Source organism: Carassius auratus, chromosome 14 (assembly GCF_003368295.1).
Source record: "Carassius auratus strain Wakin chromosome 14, ASM336829v1, whole genome shotgun sequence".
NCBI lineage: Eukaryota > Metazoa > Chordata > Actinopteri > Cypriniformes > Cyprinidae > Carassius > Carassius auratus.
This window is the reverse complement of record NC_039256.1, coordinates 29,473,800-29,497,381: the sequence shown is the minus strand read 5'-3', so window position 1 is coordinate 29,497,381 and position 23,582 is coordinate 29,473,800. Positions and strand designations below refer to the sequence as shown.

The 23,582-nt window shown below is 38.0% G+C and overlaps 1 protein-coding gene across 1 annotated transcript in view; it reads right to left on the bottom strand.

Annotated features, from left to right (window-relative positions):
* The window catches only part of LOC113114262 (protocadherin Fat 2-like), a 45,299-nt gene that overhangs the window by 5,473 nt on the left and 16,244 nt on the right, over window positions 1-23,582 (bottom strand). Inside the window, exons 9-21 of the mRNA XM_026281136.1 lie at window positions 23,307-23,517; window positions 19,067-23,107; window positions 18,655-18,851; window positions 18,124-18,277; window positions 17,321-17,554; window positions 15,945-16,334; window positions 11,942-12,153; window positions 10,601-10,738; window positions 10,274-10,417; window positions 8,846-9,043; window positions 6,704-7,505; window positions 5,245-5,399; window positions 188-629 (exon numbers count right to left, since the gene is read on the bottom strand). Coding sequence (XP_026136921.1) covers window positions 188-629; window positions 5,245-5,399; window positions 6,704-7,505; window positions 8,846-9,043; window positions 10,274-10,417; window positions 10,601-10,738; window positions 11,942-12,153; window positions 15,945-16,334; window positions 17,321-17,554; window positions 18,124-18,277; window positions 18,655-18,851; window positions 19,067-23,107; window positions 23,307-23,517 — 7,318 coding nt within the window. The remainder of the gene's footprint in view (window positions 1-187; window positions 630-5,244; window positions 5,400-6,703; window positions 7,506-8,845; window positions 9,044-10,273; window positions 10,418-10,600; window positions 10,739-11,941; window positions 12,154-15,944; window positions 16,335-17,320; window positions 17,555-18,123; window positions 18,278-18,654; window positions 18,852-19,066; window positions 23,108-23,306; window positions 23,518-23,582) is intronic.

Sequence of the window (23,582 nt, the reverse complement as noted above, 5' to 3'; positions counted from 1 at the left end):
AATAATGTAGCATTATAATCATCCATATATCAAAAGTGTACCATAATGTTGACAAGCAAGAAGGAAAACTGTGTTGTGCAAATGGCATTCAGATTTGCTGACCTAATTTGCATATCACATTTTAAGAACGGGCAGGTAAAACAGGGAAGAAAGTGTGTGTAAATTTAGAAGGACATTGCTTTCCCACCTCCACTGGGCTCTTCGACACAAGTGCCTCCATTCTCACAAGGATTACTGGCACAGATCTTCACATCGGAGCAGCACTGGTAGATCCCGAAGAGCCTGACGGTCTGTGGGCCAGTTCCTGTCGTCCCCTCCTCTCTTCTCACCGCCTCTCCGTTAAACTGTATGCTCTCCAAACAGCCGGTGAAGCCCAAGTGCTCTGCATCTGCGCTGGGATTGGTGCTGGCCAGCACCAGGGCTCCACCGGACTGACTGAGCCTGCAGGGCTGAGACAGGACCACCGAGTTGGAGTGGGTAGCATCAATGGTGAGTCTAAGGGTTGAGCCGTTGACCTCCAGAGAGACGTGGTGCCAGCGGCCATCAGCCACAGGGTGGTTGGAAACATGCAGACTGGCAGGGAGCATGTTGCCACATCTATATCTGAGCCACAGCTCCTTGTCCACCAACTGGAAAAACAACAGGAAAACATTTTTATGCACTCTTTGTATTCATGACAGTTTCATGTGGATTTGAAAAACCTTAATAGAATTTTTAAAGAGGTTAAATCTGCTGACTAAACTGATTATACTTTATTAAACTTTCAATTATACATTTGAACATGTGGTTCTGATTTGAATCAAAAAGTTTAAAGTATTCTTAAATTCAAAATATTGTATGTTCAATGCATGTTCAATAATGTATGTTCAAGTGTTTTTTCTTGTAAGTTTGCTTTTAGTTAGTTATTTGATGCTATAAAAATGGGGTTTGGTGTCATGGTTGCAAGCTTGTGATTGAGTTTTTGATGCCACGGCTCCAGCTCATGATCACTACTGCACAAAATCTGCTCCAGGTGAATCACTACTGTGCAAACTCAGGCTCAAAAATGAATCACTACTGTGCCAACTCGAAATGAATCACTGCTTCAAAGACTCTGCTCCAGATGAATCACTACTGTTCCAACTCCAAATGAATCACTGCTGCACAGACTCCACTCCAGATGAATCACTACTGTGCCAACTCCAAATGAATCACTGCTTCAAAGACTCTGCTCCAGATGAATCACTACTGTGCAAACTCCAAATGAATCACTGCTTCACAGACTCCACTCCAAGTGAATCACTACTGTGCCAACTCCAAATGAAGCATTGTTTCAAAGACTCTGCTCCAGATGAATCACTACTGTGCAAACTCCAAATGAATCACTGCTTCACAGACTCCACTCCAGGTGAATCACTACTGTGCCAACTCCAAATGAATCACTGCTTCAAAGACTCTGCTCCAGATGAATCACTACTGTGCAAACTCCAAATGAATCACTGCTTCACAGACTCCACTCCAAGTTAATCACTACTGTGCCAACTCCAAATGAAGCATTGTTTCAAAGACTCTGCTCCAGATGAATCACTACTGTGCAAACTCCAAATGAATCACTGCTTCACAGACTCCACTCCAAGTGAATCACTACTGTGCCAACTCCAAATGAAGCATTGTTTCAAAGACTCTGCTCCAGATGAATCACTACTATGCAAACTCCAAATGAATCACTGCTTCACAGACTCCACTCCAGGTGAATCACTACTGTGCCAACTTGAAATGAATCACTGCTTCACAGACTACACTCCAAGTGAATCACTACTGTGCAAACTCGGTCTCCTAAAGAATCACTACTCCACAGATTTGGGCTCCAAATGAATCACTTATATTAAACAGACACTCAAAAATTTGTTGAGGTTGTTCAACTCAATGAATCTCAATTTCAAAGTTCAGAATAAAAATTCTCACTCTACAAACATTGACTTGACTATTTAAAACAGTGATGTTTCAGCCAACTTTAAGACCTTTATTAGTCAAAAGAAATAAAGTCAAGTCTATGTTTGTAGTATAGATTCTGAAATGTAAAGCATGTTCATCACAAAAGAGACAATTTCAAGCCACTGCATGTAGGAACTGCACATCAGAAGTATTTTTTTTAAAGTGCATCATGTCATTGATGCAGAAAAGCGCCTTCAGTCTGGCAAATAAATAAAAACCATCAAAACAAAAGTAAACACTTATTATTAGCTTTAACTTGACGTCTGTATCTTGAATAAAGTTACATATTTACGGACTGTGCCCAGGTTGAGAGACAGCGAAGCTCTTGCTGAGGTAGCTCAGATAGGTGTGTTTTTGCACAGCTGGAAGCTTGTGCTCTCTGTGCTCGCTCTGTGGGAGATAAGAAGCCCTTTGTGTGTGCTGAAGATAGTTGTGAAAGACAGAGCTCACGGGAGAATGCAGTTAGTTCTCCTTCAATCACACCAAAACCTTTGTGATGCAAAGCATTCAAACAGACGCTGACATTATGCCTCCTCAGCGATCCGCCCTCAAATAATGGATCACTTAAATATGCATGTATTAGTTTCCTGTTCTATGCATTAAAAAAACATAGCTTGTGTGTGCACTTCACATTTGAAAGTATTACACTGATGCTGAGAGTATACATTATTAACAGTCATCTCCTTCACACCAGCCTCTTAATTGCTGCGGCAGAATCTTCAGAGAGTTTTGCAATGAGAGAAACGAAGCACAGAGCCTTTTGCTCTGATCTGAAACCAGTCCGCCCATGGGTTTTGCTCATTTGCTTTCATTGGACGGAGCTGCTGTTTGATTTTGCTGCGCTGGGATGAGCTGAGTGTGCAGTGATGCTGGTGGTGAGATGAGCACAGAAAAGGAAGAGGAACTTTTCCCGAGAGAACTCGTCCAGGGTGAATTTTCGATCTGAGTTTTGGTTCCTCGAGGGCAATGCTGATGGCAAAAATTATGTTTGCTGATGATGTTAAACTTATTCTCTGGAATATCTGTTCTTGGTTGGTCAGTTGTGGCATTCTGTGGCCAAATAAAAATCATTTTGACTCGCGAATCAATGTGCATTCATTTATTTGGCAGGCAGCTGTGTATTAAGTGAGATGATGTATACTGCGCTGGTCGTTTTAGCAAAACACACCATTTAAAGATAATGTCCTGATCATCCTATACACATTCATACTGCCTGTCTATTATCCCTCGCTTGATTATTGTTATTATCCCTCAATGCATGATGGATGAAAGCTTTCTAAAGCTCTGCTTTATTGTCCACTGGATTCATATAGGAAGCATCCTATTCAAGATGGCAGTAACTTCACTTGAACAAATAGCATGTGATTTAAACAGGAACTGGACTGATATCCATTTTAAGTGATACTTTTTAGTAGTGATGAACTCAATTTGTATGAATGTATTTATACTAGTTTGGGGTCAGTAAGACTTTTAAGTGTTATAAAGAAGTCTCCAAGGCAGCATTTATTTGATCCAAACATACAGAAAAAAAAAAACATTAATATTGTGAAATATTATTTTGCTTTAAAATAATTAGGTCATAATTTGAATGTATTTCAAAATTTAATTTATTCTTGTGATCAAAGTTGAATTTCAGCATCTTTACTAATCTTCAGTGTCATATGATCCTTCAGAAATCATTCAAATATAATGATTTACTGTTCAAGAAACATTTATCTATTATCATTTACAAATTTATTAACATTTACATTATTATCAGTGTTGAAAGCAGTTGTGCTGCTTTGCATATTTATTTATTTTTACAGTACTTCTTCAAACAGCACGAACAGAATTTATTTGAAAAAAATATTTCATAACATTATAAACTGTCACTTTTAATCAATATAATGCATCCTTGCTGAATAAAAGCATTAATAAAAAAAAAAAAAAACTTATGAATGGTATATGTATATATTTACATTTATAAATAAATCAAAATTTCTCAATTCTATCTACCATCTTGCATACAATCTTGCAATAGAATTTGGCCAAATAATGGATCTTGGATGTTTCCTGCTGTTTGGAAGAGTCTTGGCATCAGGACTGTGTGTGCAATGCCTTACAACTCTGTCTAGGTTTTGTAACAGACCTCCTGATGTTAGGAGAAAAACCTAATTATTGCGATCAATGCCTTCATGCTCGGACAGCTCACTGTATTAAAAGATATCAGTTCCAGCGTATCTATCCCGCCACAGATCTCTTTTCTCTTAATGATGTTAGATCACAGCTGTCAGTATTTATAAATGCTACAGCTGCTCAATTGACAAGTCACCTTTTCTTCCCTTTTCCTTGTCACAGGTGGCTTTGCTCAAATAGGCTCAGTTTCCATTTGAATGTAATTACTTAAAAGGTAAAAAAAAAAAATGAAAGTACAAGCTTAGCAGTTTATTCAAATTGTACAAGTTTCCAAAGCACGAGCTGTCGCTCCTCTCGAATTAAAAGACTGATATATGAATTTGCTGAGGTGCGCCAGAATGTTAATTCTCCAGAGAGACACGTGAATTATGTCATGTATAGCTTTGCAACGTGTGAAAATTAATGCCCTGAAGATTTCTTGGATGGCCATGTTTAACAATTCCTTTTGAAGCCCCTCTTCAACAATAAAATGGTCCAGCTTGCCAAGTTTCAAAACCCAGTGGTAAAGATTTGCAAAAAAAAAGGAGAGTGCCCTTTTGATGTAGCCAGCCATTTCTATTGAATATTCAATTATGGTGCATAAATGAAGTGTCCTCTGGGAGAGGTGTCACATGTTTTTGAAGCAGAGGTCGGCGTTTCAAGTCATGCTTGCTGCATTCTTTATCTTACTCACAATATATAGAACATGAATGCACTTTTCAGTCTTTTATGCAGACTTCCTCTAGCTGAAGCTTCAAAGCTGCATTAGGCGTTTAAATAAACACATACTCAAAGAGTCAAAGAAGGAGAGCAGTCAGCCATGAATTCATCATAACACTCATTTCAGAAATACAGGTTGATTTATCCCTGATGTTCTCGAAGGGTGGGATGAAATCCCCATCACAAGAGCTTTCATTGCCTTTTGAAACGTGCTCCTGAATATTAACGCAGTTAGTCTTTCATGAGAACAAACAAGCTTCTACTGCAAACATTTGGACATTGCATTTATCATTGGGTGGAGTGAAGTTTCCTGTGATCGTTCTATTGTGATGTGGATGGCAGGGGTTTTAGATTTAAACCTACACCTTTGTCCATCTGTTTGAAAAAATGGCGTACCTCTAGTTTTCCCCAGTCAGAAGCATTGGTGGACATTACTGTGCCCTCTGCTGCAGACGTCTTGAGTCGAAGAGACAGATGGAAATTTTCTTTTCCCTCTTGCATCTGATAGAGGTATTTCAGATAACCCTTGCCGTCAAATCTCACTGCAGATTCTGCAACGCAGGAAGCATAAATAGTAAATACATTTGGCAAAATGTGAAGCAGCTGTCTACTTCTTGTTGTAACGGGAATCAAATTAAACAAGCTTATAGACGGACATCACAACAGACATCTTTTAAGGAATAGTTCACATTAATTTCAATATAATTTGCCAGCTGCCAACACATGATGTCAATTATGCCAAATGGCTTTGGATTTTCCATGTCTCAAGTTTAAATATGAACAATATAGGGAAATGAGATTGACAATGTTTTTGGAATAGCAAACTTTTTCTGATAATATAAAACTTTAGACACATTATACTAATGAAAATAAAGTCATATAGGTCAGTGGTTCTCAAAATGTTTGACTTCCGTCGTCCAAAACAATCTTCAGCTCTATGTCATTCATTATTTACTGGATCGTCTTAAAATAAATAAATAAATATCTAAACTTTCTTAAGTCACCGCAACTTTAAAAATTTATAAATATGACCCTGGACAACAAAACCAGTCATAAGGGTTAATTTTTCGAAATTGAGATTTATATATCATCAGCAGTATAAATAAGCTTGATGTATATGGTTTGTTAGGACAAAATTTGGCCAAAATACGACTATTTGAAAATCTGGAATCTGAGGGTGCAAAAAAAATCTAAATATTGAGAAGATCGCCTTTAAAGTTATCCAAATGAAGTTCTTTGCAATGTATATTACTAATCAAAAATTATGTTTTAATATACAGTAGGACATTTACAAAATATATTAATGGAACATGATCTTTACTTAAAGATTTTTGGCATAAAAGAACAATCAATAATTTTTACCCATACAATGTATTTTTGGCTATTGCTACAAAAATATCCCAGAGACTTAAGACTGGTTTTGTGCTCCAGGGTCATAAAATATTATACAAATATCCATGGCATTTTAACATTGCATTAATTAATGTGACTTTTCTAGAAATCTAGAAATCACAGTATTAAGGTGAGGTGGATTTTGTGTTGTTTATCTTATTTAATCTTATTTTATGTAATTTTAAGTCATCTTGTGGGCCCTGGCCACCTGGCTGAGAACCACTGATATAGACCGTTTTGTCCTCACTTAAGTTTGAAAGTAAAGCTTGAAATTACTTTTTTCTTTTGTGTTCTTATTTTGGAATGACATGAGTGTGTTTTTACTTTTAGAGTGAACTGTTTCTTTAAGACAAACCCAGAAAGGTGCAACTACGTGAGAAACAAGATAATAATTCAAGGCCTCCGGGTTTGTCTAAATCCTTAGTGGAATACAGAATAAGATGCTGGTGGTCTCGCCGCCTACCGTTGCAGGAGCACACGCTCTCCCAGCTGTGCTGCGGGGTGATGAAGTTCGCCCGTGCTGTGGCGTAGTTACTCATTCTCCCCTGCCTCATCACCACAGCGTTCCTGCAACCCCGAGGTGGGCAACCAGCACCCACACAACCATCATGGTCCAGTCTCAAGACGTTCAAACCCAGCGTATCTTCTACGGATGAAAGGACTCTAGTGAGCTGCTGAGCAGGCATGGGCTGGACAGAGCCATCCTGAGCTCTCCGGACCAGAAGGACCTCCATGTTGATGGCGTTTGGCTGCTGTTGCAAGCTGGCGATGTGCAGCTCTTGTCTGGGGATGTTCAGCTTCGAGCCCAGGCTTCGCTGGAGGCCTCTCCAGTGATCAGACACGAACTCTTCCGCCGAAAGTCCAGCCAACTGCAACGTGAAGCCCTGATCCAGATCGTGTTGAGCAGCAGCCCAGACATGGACTTTCACTTCCGCCCAGATGCTAAATTTCCCATCTGACACGCTCACGTTCAAGCGGTACAGGCCTGGATCCAGGTTCTTCTCCACTACGATCTTTCCATCCACTGCATCCACTGAGAACAGGCCTTGTTCCAGGCCTTCAGAAACCAGTTTGTAAGACAGGACGTCTTGGGGATCTTGGTCCGTGGCGTGAAGCTTGCCGATGACACGTTTGGAAAACGTCCCGCCGGCGGTGGTGATGAAAACCTCTAGAGGAGTCACAGTGGGTGGATATCGGCTCTGCTCTGTGATGCTGATTTTCACCACACATATTGAGGACAGAGGAGGGTGGCCGCTGTCAGTGACCTGTGGAGATGATATTTATGTGATGTGTGAAAAAAGCATTGCGACGTGTGAACAATGCACTGACCTTTGAAGAGTCACTTTAAATAATTGAAGATTGGTGTGGTAGAATCACTGGTCCACAGATAACCACCAAGTTTAGGTCAGGATGTACTATCCCATACATGCCAAATTCCATTTGAAGGTATAGTTCACATAAAAATGAAAGATTCTGTCATAATTTATTTACTCTATAGGATTGTTGTTGCAAACCTGCATGACTTCTGGTTTTTGTTTTGGAGAAGTTTTGACAAATGTTCACGGAACTCTTTTATAGTCACCAGAGATTCCTTTAAGTTAAAGAGAGCATCATTTAAAATTAGACTTTTACATTTAAATTCAAGGAGACTGAAGTAAGTATCATTTTTATGAATGTATGTCAAGACTGAACTTGAAAGGCTGGATTAACTACGCCTGAAAACCTTCTGTGAAATGCCTGAATTTTTTAAGGTCGTGTAGGTTATAATAGAGGCAGACCTGAACTTACAATTGTGCAATCTATTGGAATGTGCATTTACAACATAATATAACAAAATTGTATGTTATAGTGCTGTCAAACGATTAATCGCGATTATATTATATATTATGCATTATATTATATATTATGCATGTACAAATATACACACATAGAGTATATATTTTGAAAAATGCATAGATGTATTTACATGTATATATTTATACAAATATAATTTACATCATAGATAAATATATTTTAACATATTTTACTGAAATATTATACATGTATGTTTGTATTTATATAAATATACACAGTACACAAGAATATATTATGAAAACAAAAACTTATATTTTGGCTACTATTAATCTTGACTTATCATTTAACACATATAATATAATATAATATAATATAATATAATATAATATAATATAATATAATATAATATAATATAATATAATATAATATAATATAATAGACCTACTGTAGGTTGCTGAGCTTAAACAGCAGAAGAAAAAAAGAAGAAAAAAATACACATTATGGCTTCTAAAGGCTTGGAATAGTCCTATGGCGTACAATTTGTGGTTTATAGTAGTTTCACAGTGTTTTTCTTTATTTTAATTTTTTATGACAATTTGATAGGACTCATCCTTGTTCACTTCCATTATAGAAGAAAGGAGAAGCATAAAAAATAAAAATCTTCTTATGCTGTGGAACAACAAGAGGATGAGTGAATGATGACAGTCTTTCATTTTTGGGTGAACTACAGTACCACTTTAATCTTAAAACAAGTATGTGTGGTAATCATGCGCTGTACTCCTAACTGAATTGAATGAATGAAATCTTTCACCTGGATTTTAAGCAGATGCTGAGGCTTGTCTCTCCTCCTCAGCGGGGAGGAGACGGACAGCAGTCCTCCTTGGTCAATGTGAAAGCTCCTGTCCTCGTTTCCAGAGATAATAAAGAAGGAGAAGGGAGGGCCGTTCTGAGGCATATCTCTGTCTGTTACCAGCAGCTGCAGAACTCCACTGCCCACAGCCTCCCCTTCCTGTGTCCAGAAAAACACCATTAATCAAGCCACACGTGTTTGGAAAATACCGTCAGACTTTTAGAAAGATTGTAGCTTTCCTTTCTCGAAAGTAGATGAACAATTAACATTAATGTGTTCTTTATTTTTATCGGTATGCAATTGTTTCAGGAGTTTAGCCTGAACTCTTGGCTTCCCCTGTGCTCATGTGCAGCTAAGAGCACAAATGTGATGACAACCGTGCCTGGTTTTTGCACCTTTGATTTCTCACAATCCTATGCTTGTGATTCAGTGCATTGAAGAAGAAAAAATTGGGTAGAAACGATCAGAAATTGCTACTCTGATAAAAAAAAGAAAAAAAAAGAAAGTGTTACAGCCTTTGTGTATTGTATTAAAAATGTATTATAAATGTACATTGTAATGCATTATATTTTTTCATAAGTAGATGTAACCAAAATTAAAATCTATTATATTAGAAAAATGCATAATATTTGTTTGTAACGCATTTTAATGCATTATGCTTTCTAAAGGCGTAACAGAGAATAGAAATGTATTATAATAGGGGTTACAATTATTCAGGAGATCATACAATGTATTTTAAGGTACATTACAAGACATAATTAATGCATTAAAGCCATCATATATAATGCACTATAAAATAGTTTAAGTAAAGTGCTACCAAAAGTGTTTTTAAGTTACAAATAAAACAAAGACTACTGGTTTACATTAAAATACTACACCGAAGAAAATTATACTACATTTTTATTTTAGGTAAGTGGTTGCAGCTAAAAGTTAATCAGCTGAATTTGTTAATTTAAATGTAGCTAAAATAAATTGATTGCAACCACTTACCTTATTTTTTTTATTTTTTTATTATTATATATTTTTCAGTGTATTTCATATTTTTATTCTTCAAAATTTCATGTTTAATTTAATGTGTTACTAGCATTTTCTTGTTAGCATGATCTTATTAATTGTTAAATTCACTAGCAAATTCGGAGAGAACATTGTTTGGTTGAACCTTGTGTATGATGGAGTGGCAAGAAGTAAACGTATTCTTTCATTTTTACCATGAAACAACAATTTTAAGCATGCAATTTTCACTTTGTTATCTGTAGAGCTCATTTGAATTTCTTCTAGAACATTAGGCGTGATATTGCACTGCCATCTGAAGCTGTCTGTCTGAATTAACAAAATCATTGACTAATTGGGCAGGGAGGCAAAAAGGTAGATTTCGGGCATGTGTTTTACCTGAAGGACGAGGTTGTGGTTGATCTGCGAGAACATCGGTGGGTTGTCGTTGACGTCAGATACGGTCACTGTCACCTGGACGGCGGAGGATAAAGGGGGATCGCCTTCATCGGCAGCTTGCACGGTTAATGAGTAGTGCGTTATCTGAAATATGATAACATATATGAACATCCTGACACTGACGTTCAATAACAGCAGTCAAATATGCACAGTGGTGATTAAAATGTTCATCTATGATCAGAGTATTCAACAGATACATCTAAATCCCTGATTAAACATATGAGTATGTGCTCTGGGCAGTGATTCAGGAGTGAAAGAGAAACCCACCTCTTCCCTGTCCAGCGTGGAGCGCACCGTTACGTGGCCGGTGTGAGGATCGATGCTGAACTGTTGCTGTGGATCACCGCTCACAATAGAGTAGACGATGAAATTATTCGGAGGCCCATCAAGGTCGACGGCTCTTACCTGAGACAGATGCACAGTTAGTGAAAGGAAGATGAGCACACCTGTGAGGTATTAAACACAGCTTTAAAGCTCTGGATTACTGCAGATTCTTCTAATCTAGCGGTCTGCATTAGACAAAGCTAATGCCGCAACAAATCGCTGAGCTGACTGTGAGTGCTCATATACAATCACCATTAGCTGATTTCTCCATTCAAACTGTTTTTCTGATTGTTTAACTGACAGATGCAGTAAATCATTCTCTTAACAGCTGCCACAATAGCTTGTCTCAGTCCCGCCACCAGATTGACAACAGCTGGCTTCATTTTGTTTCACTGAAAGAGTCTGAGACACTATGAAGTCAACAATCCCGAAAAAGAATGTTTTATAATCAGTACTTTTCGTTGTTTTCCGTTAAAAGTCTCTTTACTTTAACAAAGTAAAACTATTTTGTTAAAACTATCACTTAAAATAGTGATAATTGAAATAAAGCTGAAATCAAATAATTAATATTAAATTAATTTTTAAGAATGTACAAAAATGATAAATGTTGCTCTAGCAGAACTGAAATAAACTTAAGTGTTAAAACTACTCAAACTAAAAATAAGTTAAAGCTAAACAGAAATGTAAAAAATATATGATATAATAAAATGATTGAAACTTAAATTATAACTAAAATATAAAAATAACTAAGAAAGAAATTTTAATAAATAGTATAATTTTATATAAATAATACTAAAATAACATTGTTTGTTTGTTGTGCATAAAATATTGTAAAGTTGTAACTTGCTTATATACAAATTTAATTTTTTTATCTATTGGGGTTTATGATTTAAACAAGAAAATATATATATAATCTTCTGATGTGGTATAAAAAATGCACCTAATTCAAAATAATAATATTCCCATAATATATAACTCTTAACATCTGTATATTGTTATTGCATATTAATATCTTTATATACAATTTAGATTTTGTTTAGTTTATTGTATTTGTTTGTTTATTAATACTTGCAAAGCACTTATTCTGCATTTCCATATTCTAGATCTCTTAATCCTACCCAGTATCCATATTTAACAACTATATTACTAACGATTAATAAGCAGTAATTATGCATTATTTGAGGCAAATGTCATAGTTAATAGTTAGTTTTAGTGAAAATTGGGGCCTCAACTAAAAAGTCTTATCATTGGATGTTGAGTGAGAGTTATGGGAAAGCGTGATACCTGCAGAACCATGTCCCCGGGGGAAATGTCCTCTGCAATCACAGCACTGTAGCTGCTGCAGTTAAAGACAGGCGGATTGTCATTGACGTCTGTGATATTGATCATAACCGTGGCAATGTCACTGAGCGACGGCTTGCCCCTTGCTCCCTCCACTGACAGGTAATACTCGCGGCGGAGCTCGAAATCCAGCACAGAGTTCAGCGACAGCAAACCTGTGGCACAAAACAACAAAATCACATCCAGGCCTGAGTCATCTCTTTATCAGTTTCCAGCTGGTTCAAAGTGATTGCAAGAAGAGTAAAGTTTATTCTGGGGAAAAGTGAGAATTAAAAATATTAAATAGTGGCTTAAATTACAAAATACAATGCTGGCAGGATACACAAAAAATCTCTAGGGTCGGATGAGTTTTGTTTTGCTTTTCCCCAGTGACAGAAGTACGTTACCAGCTGGTCTGGGAGTATTTGTGAAGAGAAACCTAATGTGAAGTGTGATAATGTTTATGCTCATCTGCTTTAGATTTATCCAAACTAAACCGCTGTATTTATTGTGAGCCTAACATATTGTGTGCTCAGTACAGAATAGTGCTGACAGAAACTTCATTCCAATGTAACACCAGCTGATTGTATTTTATTGTTGCATCAGCTGACCGCATAGAAAACTCACATTCCAACATGACTAATAACTCTCATGTTCTTCCCAGTGGAGTTGGACTGAATGCATGATATATTTTATGCAACGTTGCCTTTTCTGTTTTTGCGAAGCAGTTGATTCCTACAAGAAGCTGATTCATCTAAAGCATTTGAAAATCCGGTGCGATTTGCTCTGTGCATTATGGGTAGACGTTGTTATTTTATGTATGTCCCAGAAGAGAAAGTTTACGATTGGACCTTTTGCCGGTCATTCTGCCTACATCATTAGAGTAAAACGAGATGGCACTGAAGAACTGGCATTTTTTGCTTAGCTCAAGAATCCATTTGCAACAAGTGCAAAATTGCTTCTGTTTCTTTTTATTGCTTTTAAAGATCAATGGCTATGTTGTGTCACTTAATGGCTTTCTTAGAGATCCTCCACCGTATTATTATGGGCCGTGTTTGTCCTTGGCACACGTTCTGTCAATATAGGCGTGTTTGTTCTTGTGTTTGAACATAGAGCTTGAGTTCAATGCAAAAGTGGACGGCAAAAGTAATCCTCGTCTAAGCGAAAGCAGCACTGGTCAATGTCAAGTTTGATGAAGATGCTGCATCATTGGCTCGCTAGGGCCAAATGTGCATTTATAAATCATTTAATTGTAAGATGGAGAATGATGCAGCTCGGCTTTCATAAAATGAACAGTCCATGTGAATTGCAATAACCATCAGTGTCAGACATCAGTTTATGTCGGATCGTATTTATATTTTCCATTTGCTTTGAAGGACAGAAATCACTTTCTGTCAGTGCAGAGATCAAAGTGTGAGAGATGCAATGTGACGCTGAACCGTGGGTAATAAGATGTAAAACTGTGACATCTACTGGAAGATGCAAAAACTGGAAAAAGTACATTATTTTATGAGGGCTTATATGATTCATTATTTTGATGAAGTAGAATAAACGCTGCTAGTTAACATGTAGTTGTAAAGTTAGTAGAATGTCTAAAGTAGTCAGTAAGTATTCCCATTCATGAGTTCCTGTAATGACAAATTCATGTGATTTATCATGTCAGAATGTCTTAAAACAGTTATGAATGTATAATATAATAGCTCCTATTATCCTCTAATGTTGATGTCGCACATACAGTATGAATGTTTTATTGACAATAAAGGATTATGTCCCTTCGGCTCACAATGACAAGTACGGTGTTGAGTAGCTTCGCCTGTTTTCATAGTTATTGTGAGCATGGACGGCTTTACTCGACTGATGATCAACACCCGGATCACAAAAAAAAAAAAAAAAAAAAAAATTCACATCTATCCATCATCGCCTTCTTGTCATTCCCCATTACAAAAAAAATTAAATATGCCATTTACTTTGACTTATGTCTGTATGGGTGGGGGAAAATAATGCAGTTGATTAGCTGACAGTAACCTGGAAAACGTCTCACTTGCACAATATTAACTAACCCTTGTGGACCTTCCAGATTTAATGAACAAGCACAAACTTGCCAGTTCATTACCTAAAGTAAGCAGCTACATCTTCATTGTTATATGTTATTCTTCTTTAAAAAGTGCAGTAGCAAACTGATATTTTAAACTCTTTCCTGAGGCTATTTGCAGCGATACAGCCATTAGACATCCGTCCATACTCTAATATTTCCGTGACATTTCATTAAGACCCCCGGATTTAAAGTCCTTTTGAAATGTCAGAGGTATTATGTCGTTAATCAAATTATGATCACTTTTACACCAGAGTTGGACAGGTGATTTTCTAACGTGGTCATATTTTTATTTCTGTAATTCATGGCTACATCGTGTAAATCATCTTACTAATGAATCCATCAGTGTAACTGGTTCTTATTGCATTTAATTGGGTTTAAGAGATGTAAATTAAATGTGTTTATTTTTAATCCTACAATTATTCAGTTTCACCTTGCATAACATGAGAAAATGGCTCAATAATACAGAGCAACTGGTTTAATGTATGATTGACGGATTTAAATTATGTCATGACTTGCACGAAATATTCTACTTCACGGAAAGAATATACTGCTGACATAACACTGGAAAAATGCTGTTGAACTACAATAAATCATCTATATTATTTACTTTCTTATACCATATAAAGGTTTGTCTAGATAGCACTCTAGGCACAAATAAATAGTTCAAAATCTAATGCATACATGAGCTTGACTGTTATGTGCTGAGACTATAAGCAACTACACACTGGACTCATAGCTTTTGGGTTGAAATGATCACTAAATATCCAATTGATTTGTGCAGAAAGCCTGTTGGCAGAACTCAAAGTAGTGTATTGTTTGACAGCTAATAAACAGTTTGGCTCAATCTCTCACAAAAGTCTTACAGCACGAAGGCTCTGAGGATTCGCGATAAGAGGACACGAGCGAGAGAGATAGAGAGGAGAGACTAAGAGGAATGAACAGATGGGAATAAACAAGCTGACAAGTGCCTGTGTGGATTCAGAACATGTCAGCACAGGTCCCTCTGTTTAACATTTACTCATGCTGAAGAAAACTCCAGCTTCACACAACAGGAATAAGCCACAGAGGATCAATGGCAGCATGCTAATATATCACGTCTACTTTGTGCAAGTAATGATGAGTAATGTTCTGTACATAAACCACAAACATTCTGACAGAGTGACACTGACTTCAAGTTAGATGGGCTGCAGTTAAATCTTTTCATATCAGATTCTTTAGTTAAAAGGTTCCTAAAAAGTGTAAAAATACATAAGAACTTTATTTTAAGGACCGATTCCAATGCATATTACTAGCATACTGGCTGTTATATAGCACATATTAATGCATAATTTTGCATGACCATAATTTACATCTTACTAACTATTAATAAACAGCAAATTAGGAGTTAATTAATGCAAAAGTCACAAGTTAACTGTGAGTTAATATTGAGAACTGGGCCTTAAAATAAAGTGTGACCTAACTTTTTTTGAAAACCTATATTATAACTTTTATGGCATTTTCAAGAAAAGATTCAATTTAATCAAGTGAAAGGTAAAAACATTTTCTGTACACCTTGAATACATGCGAGTGCATTAAATACGTAAATATGTTCAAGGCATTTTTATTTTATATAATTAAGTCGTAAATATCATTGTTTTGGGAGTTGACATTTAACTATGCAATTCACCATACTTTCTTATTTTTCTTGTTGGTTGCACTTTGATTTCATCATAATAAAAGATCTAAAATTATACAAAAAATAAATCTAAATCAACCTTTGAATTTTATAGTATGTAAAAATGTTGACGTGTTTGACGCTGTATATTTCATAAAATAGTTTTATTTACATGCATCAACAACAACAACAAAAAATCGCAATTAAAAAGCCCGTACCTGTCATGGGGTTTATCTGGAATCGGCCGTCTTCGTTGCCAGAGATGATAGTATATCGCACAGGCTCACTTTCTGTGTCGTCTTTGGTGAGGGCAGACACACTGATCACCTCCGAGCCGATCCGAAGTGATTCTGGGATCTGTACAAAGTACTCCGAGCTAAGAAACAGCGGCCGGTAATCACTCAGGACCACCACGTGTACTGTAACGGTGGCGAAGGAGAAGAGGTGACGAGGGAGGCCTCGGTCAGTGGCTTTCACTTTCATCTCATAAGTGGACTTGATCTCATCGGCTAGAGATCTCTCCAGTCTCAGAATGCCTGAGATTTCATCTAGGGAGAAGAAGCCACTGTCTGCGCCTTGAAGAGAGTATCTCACCTCTGAGTTTATACCTGGAAGAGTTACATAACATGATATTCTCAGTATTTCAGTTCAGGAAAGGACAGATGCACAACAGATGCCTAAAAATGATTCGGTTTCTTAAAAGTGATATGCTATTTCTCACTATTAACTAACTACTGACAATTACTTTTATATCAGTAAACTCCTAATTAGTAAGGTAGTTAAGTTTAGCATAAAGGGATCTAAAATAAGATCATAAAAAATAAAGCATGTGCTTTAAACGTACTAATAAACAGCAAATATATTAGTAATACGCCTGCTTTTTAATAGTGAGAATTGGTCACTGCATAATTATTTAACTGGTTACTGTTATTTGATTACACTTTATTTTGATAGTCTACTTTAGACATTCTACTAACTATAAGTAACTTTGCAACATACACATCAACTAACGCTCATTAATTTGCAACTTCATGTCAACTAACACTCATTTCAGTATTAGTTAGGGTTGGTAGAATATGTCGACATGTACTTTCAAAGTTACTTATAGTCAGAATAAAGTGTTAGCAGATATCAAGCAGCCAGTTTACTAATACTCTAATGACGTTAGTTGGTAAAGAAAGTGTTAGCATTGATTGATGGTCACATTGCAATATAAACACATTCTGTTCTTTGACTTTGCACATTTGCATAATACATGTGTTTAAAGATGATAATGTCATTAATTCACCTGAAGACATATTATATAAAAGGCAAAGTATTTCAAATTCACACGAATCCCTCTGACGGTAGTCAGTGTGTGTACATGTTCACACACATCTCCAGGTGTGGTCTGTCCCTCCCTAATCATGTTTCTCTGTCACAACCTTCATTCCCACATCAAACACTGCATACTTTTAGGATTTCAACCTGCATGCAATGGGTCAGTGAAAAAACCTGGGGGCTTTTAATGCTTTCTGAGTAGATAAGCTGAAAACAGCTCTTTTTTTTTTTTGCTTTAAAGCAGGCATTCGTGACAAGAGAAGCAGTACCATACCTGTGTCTGGGTCTTTGGCATAGATGACAGCAATAGGCGTCCTAATCGTAGTGTTGTCAAACACCGTGATTTCATAATGGCTTGTGGAGAATTGTGGCGGGTTGTCGTTCATGTCTTGCACCATGAGTGTGACGTCTGTCTGACAAGAGCGGCCACCACCATCAGTCGCTTTAACAACAAGATCATATTCTGTTTCCCGCTCCCGGTCCAAAACAGCAAGGGTGAACAGCTCTCCTAAAATAAAAAAAAATTAAAAAAGAATGCATATGCTCGAAGCAAGGCTTTACTGACGATAACAGGGGAGCGTTAAACACAAGGTGTTGTAACATGTATGGTATCTGAGACGAGTCTTGACTAGTTATTTATTTGATAAAGGTGTGCAACAGATTATATACTTGGAGTTACTGGTTTCTTTTCTTAACATGGCTACAAAAAACAAAGAAAGTTGCTGTTTCAGGAATTTAACACTACAGAGCTGGACACAGTCCTTTGCCCAAAGCATTTCATGCAGCTTGTATCTTTGAAACCCAATATAACCAGCTTTAAAGATGTTACATTTAGATAGGATACTGTGGAAGAAGGTAGGTCACATAAACTTATCATAAATCAAAAACTCTCATTGTTTACAAGGAATTCAAAAAATTCCCAATGCCCTGGAAGAGTTGCCTCTTATCTTCGTTGTTGACAAACTTTCCTCAAAACAGTAATAAGCAAAGGCAATCTCTAACTGTTTCTAGCTATTTTTAAACAGTGAATTCTTCTAGGAAAATACAGGAGGAACTAGATCTGGAGATCAAAATTACCAGTTCTGGAATCAAGATGGAACTTGTCTGCATTAGGTCCATGGAGAGTGAATGACACTTGGCCATTTGTCCCAATGTCGGGGTCAGAAGCGGATATCTTCAGGATGAACAAGCGTGGTTTTAAATTCTCCATGACAGCCTCAGTATAAAGTAACTGGGAAAAGGGAAAAAGTTACTAAATATATTCCAAATGGCAAGTTTTCAACAACAAAAAATGGGTTGCCATCATATTTCAACATTTACATCATATTTCATCAAGTTGTGTAATTTGGAAACAATAACCCAAGTACTTTTAGAATTTTGGGTGTTTCTACAAACACTTTTTAGGGTGATTTTTCTTGAATGAATTTCAATGTTTTCAATCTACTTTATGAATAACATATTGGAAACTTTTTGCCATGCATTCATTGCTTATTTTTCCTACATTCAAAAATTAATTTCACCAGATTTATTTATTATTATTTTGCATTTAGAGACAAAGTGGCCATAATTGAAGAAGCACACATATCTTCTGGAGATTATCTGACTTACTTGTTCACACAAAGGACTGTTGTCATTGAGGTCGAGAACATGGACCTCCACATTAGCAGATGTTTGAAACCTTCCATCTGTGGCCATTATCTTAAGGTTATATCTGTCTTTGTCTTCTCTGTCAAGTGGACTTTTGGAAATTACTGTCCACTCCTCCCCTGCTGCTGTGACTGAGAACTGGCCCAATGGGTCTCCATCTTCAGAGATGAAAACACCAACAGTATTTGTTTAAAACCAAAATACACAACTTCACCCATGCAAAACTTGTTTATACAACAGACTTGAATTAAAATGTCAAAGCTGAACTGTAAAACCAGAAGAACTTCCAGAACTCGGTTTTATAAATGATTTAGATTTGGTAATGACAACTGTAATCTCTATAAACAATAAGGCATCCTTTAACTTTGCATACCTGTTATATAACATACAATCTGTCTGTGTTCTGCAGACACATCTTTATCAGCAGTTGTCAGAGTGACAATGGTTTCTCCAGGCCTGCTGTTCTCAAGGATGGACCCTTGGTACAGTTCCTCTGTAAACTGAGGTGGGTTGTCATTTTCATCTGTGATAGTAACCTCAACTAGTGCAGAAGAGGATAGTTTAACAGCGTTGCCATGATCAGTGGCTACCACATAGAACCTATAAAGCTGTTTTGTCTCAGAATCAGCCCTCTTTAAGGTAGTAATCCAGCCAGTTTGCGAATCAATGGTAAACATGTCGCCAATATCATCTGAGTCCGACTCAAGCGTATATGAGACTTCTCCATTGACGTTTGTATCTGCATCATTAGCAGTCACTTGAATGACTGTGGTGCCAGGGGGCAAATTCTCAGCCAGGAAGGCCTCGTAGGGGTCTGCCTCAAACACAGGTTTATTGTCATTAACATCTTGAACCTCTATGTGAACAGATACAAGAGATGCTACATCGGTGCCATTGTGACTTCCTTGAGCGATCACGTCAATCTTGTATGTCTTGGTTTTTTCGTGGTCAATGTGCTTCTGCATTACTAGAGTACCGGTGTCTTTGTCGACAGCAAAAACATGTTCTTTGTTGCTGTCTATAGTGTTGCCATTCACCAAACTGTATATTAGTGGCATATCGGCGTCCGCCTTGACTGTCCCTATCTCATATCCAATAGGGAGGTCCTCAGATGCTGAGAACGAGTACAGTGGCTCTGTAAACTGGGGGAGAATGACCTCCGGTGGGACCACCTTGACCTGTACCGGCACAGAGGAGTTGTAAAAGGGTATGCCTCCATCTTTAGCCTTAACTTTGAAGCTGAAAATCTTATTCTCCAAACCAACCAGACTCTCTTTGACACTGACCACTCCGGTAAAAGGGTTGACCTCAATAATATCTTCTGTAACCTCTTCCGCTTCTTCTACTGTGTAAGTGACATCAGCGTTTTTACCTTCATCTGCGTCATAAGCCATTATCTGTATAACCGGTGAGCCTTTGTTCACTGTTGATTGAATGGAAATCTGATACTCTGAGGCTTTAAACTGAGGGGCGTTATCATTTTCATCTGTTAGAATAATCTTTACAGTGCAAAACCCAACTCTTCCTCCTCCATCCTTAGCCATGACCTTAATTGCGATCACACGTTGCGATGGATTTTCTCTGTCCAAAGACTGAGAAGTCACAATTTGTCCATCTTCGTTGATAGAGAACTTCTCATCAGCAAGCTTGTTTATGATGGTGTAATCGACACTCCCGTATGGACCATCGTCCGGGTCAATAGCAGCCAGTCGGATCACACGAGTTCCCACTTCTGCATTCTCTGCCAGATCTGCCTCGTAAATGTTCTGGCTAAAGTAGGGGCTGTACTTGTTGCCGTTTGTCATGTCAATGTTAACAGGGGCAGTCTTCTGAAACACACCATCAGAAACCGCTACAGTGAGGTTATAAAACGGATCCAGGTTTCTTTTGCACACATTTGAGAATGAGATAAGTCCGGATGATTCATTAATGGAGAAAAATCTTCCTTCATTGCCTGACAGGATCTTATATTGGAGGTCATCCTTACTATCGGGGTCTGAAGCCTGAACTTTAATGACGATGTGGCCACAAGTGGCCTTTTCATCAAGAGAGGCCCGATAAGATGGCTCGATAAAATCTGGAGGGTTATCATTGACATCTAGGACGTTCACGATGATTTGAGCCTCACCGCTGAGACTGGGAGTGCCTTTATCTGTGGCTTTAACTTTCAGAGTGAACTGTTGTGAGGTTTCATAGTCTAATATTTGCGATGTCACCAAAATTCCACTTAGTGGGTCGATTTCCCAAAAATATTTTTCTTTGTCAATTAGCTGGTAAATCAAATCTGAATTCCTGCCTGAATCTCTATCAACAGCCGAGACTTGTAAAACAGATGTCCCTATTGGAAGGCCTTCAGACACATCTACAACATAAGACAGACTCTGAAAGACAGGGGCATTGTCATTTATATCTTCCACATCGATCTCTACTTTGGCTTCGGTAAAGGTGCCAGTCACCGAATCCGTGGCACGAACAGTCAAAATATGCTTTGTTTGAGTCTCAAAGTCTAGGAAATCAGTGACACTTAAGACCCCTGTTTTGAAATCGATGTTAAAGAACCTGGAGGCGTTGTCTTCCTCTAGATTGTAGATAAGGCGGTATCCTTCAGGATTTCTTGCTTGCACATGCAGGATCGTTGTCAATGGCTTAATATTCTCAGGTAATTTCAATGGGTAGTACAAGCTTTGAAATATGGGATGTGAACGATTTTGCACTTGGACGTACAGCGTCCCGGCGGCTGACATACTCGGCTCACCCTCATCTGATGCCAATACAGTGAGAACATATTTATTCACAGACTCAAAATCTAAAGGTCTTAGTAGTGACACATCTCCAAGATAACGGTCGATTCTGAAGAGACTGAAATCATCCTCCAGTGAAAATAGTATGGATCCGTTTTCACCGGAGTCATTGTCGGTCGCAAGAACTTGAAAGAGAACATCCCCTGGTTCGGTTTCATCCGATATCATCAGCGAATGAGGCAAATTTGATATTTCTGGGGCATTGTCATTGATATCATCTATATAGACCTTAACATGAGTGACATCCACACGCGGAGGATTCCTCAAATCTCGAACCTCCACCGCAACATCATACTCATTCTGTTCCTCCCGGTCAAACGGAAAGCCAGTGGTCTGCAGGATTCCAGATGATGGGATCACTGCAAACTTTCCATGTGGGTTCAAGACAGTGTACTTCAAGGGCTCATTCAGGTAGCTACCTGTTGCTCTCAGAACAGCTAAATTTTTTATAGACGTACTGTTCTCCAGTACAGTGGCTACATGTATCCTGTCCTCGAACTTCAGACTAGTCTTTGTTGCATTGGTGATATTTAATCTCACTAGGGTAGTGTCTTTATATAACCCATCTGAGGCTGTGATCTTTAACTCATAATGGGTCTCTAGTTCTGACGAATCATTCACTGAGATGTTTCCAGTGGACTGGTCTATTTTAAAAGCATTATTAATAGTGCTCTCTGAAATCATGTAGGTGACTGCTGAATCTGCATCATGAGCTGTCACTTGGATCACATCCATGTCTTCAAAAAACGGTAAGGTGAGGGCAGTTTCATATACAGGTAAAGCAAATTTGGGAGGACAATCGTTAATGTCCAGGACACGAATGTTTACTCTGCATGGTTTGGATGCACTTAGCGATGGCTCACCAGAATCCCACACCTGAACTGTGAAGAAAAATTCAGGTGTTGCCTCAAAGTCGACTGTAGACTTTAAGGAGATAGTACCCATGCTTGGGTCTATTTGAAACACTTTCTGAGCAGCAGGCTCAAGGATTTGGAAGACCAGAAGAGCGTTTGTGTCTTTGTCCGCATCTGACGCCTTAATCACTAGCGGCGTGTTGTTCTCCCCTGTTACCATGCTATTGATGGGTGCAGACTCACTAATTTTCCCATAATAAGTGTTCTGATGGAAAACAGGGGCGTTGTCATTTTTATCTATCACATAAATGTAAACCACTGCATCAGATGAGACTCCCGCTGTATTAGTAGCTCTTATTGTCAGACGGTAGGAAGGGTGTTGCTCAAAATCGAGAGTGTTTCGGACAGACAAGAGTCCAGAGTTTATGTTGATGTGGAATGTCCCATTGGGGTCGCCGTCAGTGATCCTGTACAGCACTGAGGACGGGCAGCTGGCGGAGACAGATAGCGCAGGGGAGTCAGGAGGCACGGCCTCACTTATCTCAGTGATGTATTCTTCGGAGGAGAACCTGGGTGGTGTGAATTCAGACAGCTTTACGGTGACGGTAACAGGGCAAAGGGCACTGCGCTGGGGAAAGCCCTGATCTGTGGCTTTTACTGTGAGGTGATACAACTCCTGCGGAAGTTTGTCTAATGCATCAGACACACGAATGCTTCCTGTCTCCTGGTCGATTTCAAAAGCACCATCTACATTCCCACCTGGACAAAAAATATAATTTTTGTGTTAAATGTCAAAAACAGATTAAACATGATTATACTTTTTTAATTGCCACACAAGTGTATTTATAAATGCCACATTCAAATGAAGTATTAAGGCAAGACTTGTATTTGTGCTTTGCATGAACTCAAAAGTTGTTAAAAAGCAAAGGTAACATAGTGCTCCAGGCAAATGTCTTACCCGAGTGAAAGGAATAAACAAGCTGTGCATTGCTCCCAGTATCCTTATCCAGGGCTTTGACTCTTAGCACTTCAGTGCCGGTGAGTGCCATATTATTTATGGTCCCCTCGTAATGAGTACTCAGAAAAGATGGGTTGTGGTCATTACAGTCTTCTACATGCACAACAACCTTCGCAAAGTTCTTTTTTATTGGGATCTTCTCATCCCGTACCTGGAATGATAAAGTACACGGGTTAATGTGTGTTGTGCAAGAGTCAAGAAGATGACCTTAGATAA